The 6,563-nt window shown below is 46.2% G+C and overlaps 2 protein-coding genes across 2 annotated transcripts in view; both read left to right on the top strand.

Moving 5' to 3' along the window:
* gins4 (GINS complex subunit 4 (Sld5 homolog)) overlaps positions 1 to 3,313 on the top strand; it is a 4,493-nt gene extending 1,180 nt beyond the window's left edge. Inside the window, exons 2-8 of the mRNA XM_027278445.1 lie at positions 1,529 to 1,678; positions 2,026 to 2,139; positions 2,213 to 2,310; positions 2,380 to 2,468; positions 2,605 to 2,695; positions 2,813 to 2,918; positions 3,117 to 3,313. Of these exons, the coding sequence (XP_027134246.1) occupies positions 1,529 to 1,678; positions 2,026 to 2,139; positions 2,213 to 2,310; positions 2,380 to 2,468; positions 2,605 to 2,695; positions 2,813 to 2,909 (639 nt within the window). The 3' untranslated portion in view covers positions 2,910 to 2,918; positions 3,117 to 3,313. The remainder of the gene's footprint in view (positions 1 to 1,528; positions 1,679 to 2,025; positions 2,140 to 2,212; positions 2,311 to 2,379; positions 2,469 to 2,604; positions 2,696 to 2,812; positions 2,919 to 3,116) is intronic.
* A 982-nt stretch (positions 3,314 to 4,295) lies between these two features.
* Positions 4,296 to 5,897, top strand: ppp1r3c2b (protein phosphatase 1 regulatory subunit 3C2, duplicate b). The gene is made up of 3 exons (XM_010751146.3): positions 4,296 to 4,544; positions 4,667 to 4,742; positions 4,897 to 5,897. The coding sequence occupies exons 1-3, from the start codon at positions 4,535 to 4,537 to the stop codon at positions 5,759 to 5,761; spliced, it is 951 nt and encodes a 316-aa protein (XP_010749448.2). The 5' UTR covers positions 4,296 to 4,534; the 3' UTR covers positions 5,762 to 5,897.
* The last annotated feature ends 666 nt before the right edge of the window (positions 5,898 to 6,563 follow it).

Here is a 6,563-nt window from a genome sequence, read left to right as displayed (position 1 = left end):
CGAATCGAGTTGTGAGTTGAGTGTATCGTTACATCCCTAGTCGGCATTTAATTCTCCGGAGTTTTGCCTGTGTCCCTCACTCCTCACAGCACGCATTTATTCCCCGCCCACCCAGAAAACAAAACTACTTTTTGTATCAAGTGAGGAGAGACGAGGCCCTCTCCGGAGCTGATCGCTGCCAGTCTAATCAATGAGAGCACTCACACAGAAGCGTCTCTCGCGTCCGTAACATTTCTGTTTTTGACGTCGTAAATTTTAACAGAGCACTTCGCACCAGACAGAAAATCCGACACAGGATCAACGTAATAAACTTCCGCCCCCTTTCAAAATAAAACACAATACGCAGTTCATGTAGCTTTTTACAACTTCACATCAACGTTACGTCACGACCGGTGACACCAGGTGATCAAAGATCGATCAAAGGGTCTCAACATGAGACGATGAGACTGATTGTTGACGTGGAACAACACACAATCATTTATGACACAACAGATGCTTTTTATAATCTCCTCCACGTCGGAGAAGCAAAGTCAGCTGTTTGTTGTTGTTGTTGTTTTCTTTATACACTGTTTATCACGGGGTCTCGCGTACGTCCAGGATTCTCGCGTGAACGCTGCCGAGACGCGCCCGGTCCGAGAGGACGCAGCTAAAACGCAGCGCAGCCGTTACTAATCTACTTGAATCATCATACTGATGTTATTTTTTGCATCAAAGGGTTGAATTTAACATTCATGGTGATTTACAGGAGAAATAAAAATATCGAGAGATATATCGTGTATCGTGATAAGGCTTAAAAATATCGAGATATTGGTTATAGTCCATATCGTGCAGCCCTAACTGAACCTCAAACTGCTCCCGAAGACTAGAAAGGGGCTTTGTATAAATACAGTTTACCATGTCTGATGACAAACTTTTAATGCCACATTAAACGGGGGAGGAATCTGAGACCTGAGTTAGATTAAATTGTAATATTTTCAGTAATATCACAACAGTGAGGTCTAAAATATTCACTATGTCCTGACCTACGGATCTTCTCCTCCAGATGTAAGAAACCATGTGACAAAAAAACGATTCAAATCACGACAGTGTGACATTTCTTGGTACAGACCCCGACAAATGTCACACTGTCGTGATTTGACTCGTGTTTTTTCAGTGAAAGGTAAAATTGTGACGCGGAAATGATCATTTCCGATCACATTACAATCATAATATCTGTCAAAATAACTGTAATATGATGTTTTTAACACTTGAAAGGTTGTGAGAGAGAACAGTCTGTCTTTTATATGTCAGCACCTGATCTTATTTTCAGAGAAAATGAAACCTGCTACATGATGTATGACTCAAGCAGCAGCAGCAGCAGCTCTGGGTACAGCGGGCAGACAGCTGTGACTCGCGCTCCGTCGTGGCATCAGAGTGTGATTTAAAACTTTTATGTAAATGATGTGCAGGGCAGCTGGAATCTACCTCGTCCTGCAGTCTGCTGCGCGGCGTGTTATTACTCTGCCAGTTCAGAAGAATCTCAGTCTGACGCAGCAACGCGACAAGTCTGACGGATGTTAGGTGTGCGCCGCTCTTCGTCGGAGGTGGAAAAACCGAAACCGACTGTTTTGAAAACACTTCTGATCAGGCACCGACCTCGCCGCCGCACGAATGTTTACTTCACCACCGTGAGACAAAGGTTTGATACTAATCAGAACAATCGATACAGTGGACATGTAATCCAACCAGACTCTGAAATTTAACGTGTCACAGTACGAGCCGGCTGTTATTTTTAAAGGGAATGTCGAGTTTTATGAAGTTTATTAAATAAACTTAAATTGGCAGAACATAACGAACTGAACTAGACGAAACTATACGTAATGATACAAAAGGAGAAAATATCGGAGCCTATGTCACCCTCAGGTCAAACCACAGTATCTTTGCCCGAGCCGGGGTTCGAACCGCCGATCCTCTCCGCCGCTCTACCTCCGAGCCACAATAAACTCTAATAATTCCTGACGGTGTCCTGACCTTTTCCTCCGACAGGAAGCCAACCTGCAGCGGGTGACGAAAGGCGACGCGAAGGCCGGCATCCATCGCATGGAGATCGACCGGATCCGCTTCGTGCTCAGCAGCTACCTGCGCTCCCGTCTGCAGAAGGTAAGGCCCGGGCTCGACGACACAAACAGTGCAAAACTCCCGTGAAATAATCGTCTGACCTCTGTGCGTCTAGATCGAGAAGTTCTTCCCGCACGTCCTGGAGAGAGAAAAGTCTCGAGGTGAGGGCGATCCGTCGCTGCTGTCGCCCGAGGAGTTCGCCTTTGCCAAAGAGTGAGTACAGTGAGATGAGCTCAGAGCTGAAAGCACAGCTGCTGTGACACATGTTCATCTGGCACACAGGTACTACGCCATGACGGAGACGTACCTGAAGGCTGTGGCGCTGAAGCGCATGCCCCCCAACCTGCAGACAGTGGACATGCTCAAAGCAGGTATCTCTCTCTCACACGCTCGGATGACCCGTGCTCTAAATACTGCTGTCGGCATGCGCCGGCAGATGGTGACATTTGCGCTGACATTTCCACTGACGGTCACGCTGAATCCTCACGTGTTCTCGTGTAATCGCAGTGCCCGAGCCCTGCTTGGACTCCTTTGTGTTCCTGCGGGTGAAGGAGAGGCAGGAGAACATCTTGGTGGAGCCTGAGACAGATGATCAGAGGTACATATCACCCACTAGGTGGCAGCGTTACTACGTCACACGCAGCTGCTGTCACATTTTCCTGCCATAGATACAGAAAGAAAGAACCGATAATCATCTCGACCTCTCTTGTTTCAGGGAGTATGTCGTGGATCTGGAAGAAGGCTCTCAGCATCTGATGCGGTATCGAACTATAGCTCCACTTGTTTCAAGTGGAGCCGTGCAATTAATATGAACGCAAGAGGTGAGTAACGAGGTTCAACACCGCCCTCGCAAACATCTGCTAATTCTTTCCTGCAGATCTTACATAAGCAGCTGACATCTGGATTTATTTTTTAGCCCCCGCAGTGTTCATTGTCTCTTAGTAACAGATTATGAAAGCAAAGCATCTCTTTTATATAAACTACAATAAAATAACACAGTCGTTTTTTTCATGTTACAGATCAGGTCAGAGGAAGATCAACCTGCAGAGATCACGTCTGGAAACTCACCTGATTTCTGACTGCTGTCAGGATCGAGGACTAACTTGTGGCACACACACACACACACACACACACACACCTGCCACTTCATTCCTGGCATTGTGATAAGTGCAGAGTGAAGAACGAACCCTGCTCACCGAAGCTGCTGCAGCAGCAGCTGCTAACGAACCCTGCTCACCGAAGCTGCTGCAGCAGCAGCTGCTGCTGTTTTTGTTTTTCAATCATGTCGTAACATAAGTTCGGTTACATAATCGTAATGTATTCTGTGTGTGTTGGTGTTTGTGAGACTTGGGAGTTACTTCATCCAAGATGCCTCTTCCCCCTCAAGCTGCTCGATAACGAGATGCATCAAATGTCCCAAAGGTGAAATTTCATCAGTCCAGTTCTCACCATGTCAAAGAAGCACGGATTCATGTCATATTTCACATTTAAATGATAGAAATCCTGATAACTCTTCACCTGTGAGTGTGTGGAGCATCGTCCTCTCTGAGACATAATGGTTGCAGTAGTGTTATGTAAGCGTTTCAGAGGGAGCAATCAGCGCTTATTGTTGCCCAGGTAATTGGAGCTGATAATAATGGACTGAGTGGGCCTCACAAAACAGCCACGTGTCAGCTGACTTGTCTTGTGAACTGCACTGCTGATCTAGTTAATATCGAGGCCTGCAACCAGGACAGGCACTCCGATAACACGCGGATGCTCTTATTCGTGCTGGAGAATGAGAGCAGGGCTGAAAATGTTGATTTGAAAAGAATAAAAACTTTTGTAAATGACTGAACTGCTGTGATTTTTATGAAAGCAACTGTCCAAATATCTCTCATGGAGTCGTTCTGGTCCACCTTTCATGTAACTCGATACACGTACTCGGATTCATTCTTGAACACGTTCCCCTGCATGCTGCGAGCGGTTTGTAATCCGGCTCTCCTCAGCGTCGCACATGCTGGTCAACTGTGGGGCAGCAGTCATGCCAAGCTTCAGGACCGGAGCCAGCTTATCGGAGGACTTGGATCTAAGCCCACGCCTCGTTGGGATGTGACCATTGACGAGTCTGAGAATAGAGGCCGGGGATTACTGGAATAGTTTCCATAATGCAGTCCAGAATTACATACAGTAAATCAGCACATCAGCACCGGACACCAGTTTTTGATCTGACAGTCAAATATAGAAGTTAAATGTAAGGATTGCTGCTATATGATCTGAAATTTATGTTTTATGGAGATCTAAAACAATAATAGAAGAACAGAAGACTCAGCTGATTGGTCAGGAGAGAAGATAGGGTGGAGTATACAACGTAACGTGTGGTGGTATAAATAGGATCCAGGGCCACATTCTCCTGCAGGCGAAGGGATGACAGACTACAGACGACAACTTGCTGTTCATGGGAGTTTGTAAGTAAATATCTGAGACTCATTTCTGTGAGATTTCTAATGCACAACAATGATTTTGCAATCAAATGATCAAAATACCGTTTGTTGCTGTCTGACATGCAGTTTAATATTTCATTTTCTAGATCTCCAATCACACATTGAGGATAATATCCCCATCACTCAACACCAAACTGCCAGGATGGAGATGTCCAGCACGACGTAAGCATTTCAAACAGTGTGAGGTGCATTGTCTTGTGCTATTCTTTTAATAAAGCACCCCACAGCTCAATAACGGCACAATGACAGTATACACAAAAGTTCAATCACTCTTCTCGGGCTGCATTTTTATTGAAGATCTTTGTTTTCTTTCAAGGGTCCTGCCGATGGTTGGCCTCAGATCAACGGCCCAGTCGGCAGGACTCGCAGAGATCGCCGTCAGACTCTTCTTGAACCAACGTAAACAACTGTGTCCTCATGTTTGGGTTCCCATCCTGAAGCCTCAGCGTCCTTGCATCCGTCCTCCAGTTTCAGATCAGCTGCCCTCAGACATGTTGAGCCAAGCCTATCTGACACACCCTGTGCCATTTTTCTTGGACGACTTGGACGACGATGATGTTTTGCTCCCGGTCAAGAACAAACATGTGGTTTTCGCCGACTCGAGGGGATTGTCTCTAACAGCCGTGCGAGAGTTCTCAGATGAAGAGGAGCAGGCTGACCTCGACCTCCTGCCAACTCTGCAGGACTTGGGAAGCATGACAGAGGATGGCTACAGCTGCACCGTCAGCACCTGCTGCCCAGGAACCCGGCTCAAACTGGGCTTCCCGCAGCCCTCTGCAGATTTCCAGGCTTTCCGTGCCAAGCTCGAAAAAAGCATGGTTATCCTGGAGAACTGCAGTGTCAACGAACAGGCCATCCAAGGCACCGTCCGAGTCAGGAACCTCAGTTTCCGGAAGGATGTGCGTGTACGCGTCACCTTTGACTCGTGGCAGAGCTACAGAGACGTGGCCTGCACGTATCTGCAGAAACGCTTCGGGGGACCTCAGACAGACATCTTTGAATTTGACATTGCCGTTCCCAAAGTACTTGATGCCAAAAGGAAGATTGAATTCTGTTTGATTTATATACCAGGAGGGCACGGCGAGCCTTTTTGGGACAATAACAACGGACAGAATTACAGCATCGCCGTGTGCGTGAGCTCACATCTCTGTCGCGGGAAGAATCTAAGTGAAAGGGCGTGACTCACTGGATCCCTGTCTTGTCACGTATAATATATCAGTCCTGGGTAAAGATGAAGTGGGTATTTTTTTATTTACATTTGCATTTTCGTAGATGTTTCTTAGTGACTGCTTTGTATAAAAACAGTTATGTCAGTTATGTTGCATTCAGTTTTCTTTTCCAGTTTCACATTCAGCGTCAAACGACTCTTTCAGTTCTCACTCTCTTGTCGGGTCCTACATTTTGATCACTCACCAGCACACAGTATTACTGTTGTGCACCAGGGGAGGGGGGATCCCTTTCACTTTGGGCATTACTGGGATTCCCATATAGGTCAAAGATTACCGAGCAGGGACAAACAGAAGCCCCGTAGCAAGAGAGAAACTAATCTTAGCTCTGCTGCTGGAGCCAGCTGGGGCTTGCTGGCAGAGACTGATTGCCGGGGAAACTTTGCGATACCGTCTTCCCCATTACCTTCCTCCTAAAACACACACAGCCTGTTTGTAGTGTCACATTGCACCGTATTTTTTTCTCACACTTTAACTCCACATTAAGCTTTTTTTAAGAGGCAATAAAATATTTGGCAGGGGTGGCTGAAAAGTAGTTAAAGCTAGTTCACATTTTTGGCACCAGTGTGTCGGATTTAGTGACATCTAGTGGTGTAGTTGTTTATTACACCTCATCAACTCCTTCATGCATGAATGTAGTTGTTTATTACACCTCATCAACTCCTTCATGCATGAAGGAGAAACTACAATAGGCGTAAAAATTTATCTGGAAGCAACACGGTGAAGGAGCTGCAGTGTCTGTAGATATTAAAGGTCC

The sequence above is a fragment of the Larimichthys crocea genome, chromosome III (assembly GCF_000972845.2).
Source record: "Larimichthys crocea isolate SSNF chromosome III, L_crocea_2.0, whole genome shotgun sequence".
Lineage (NCBI taxonomy): Eukaryota > Metazoa > Chordata > Actinopteri > Sciaenidae > Larimichthys > Larimichthys crocea.
Note: the sequence above shows the minus strand (reverse complement) of the source record. Positions and strands in the feature narration are given on the sequence as shown.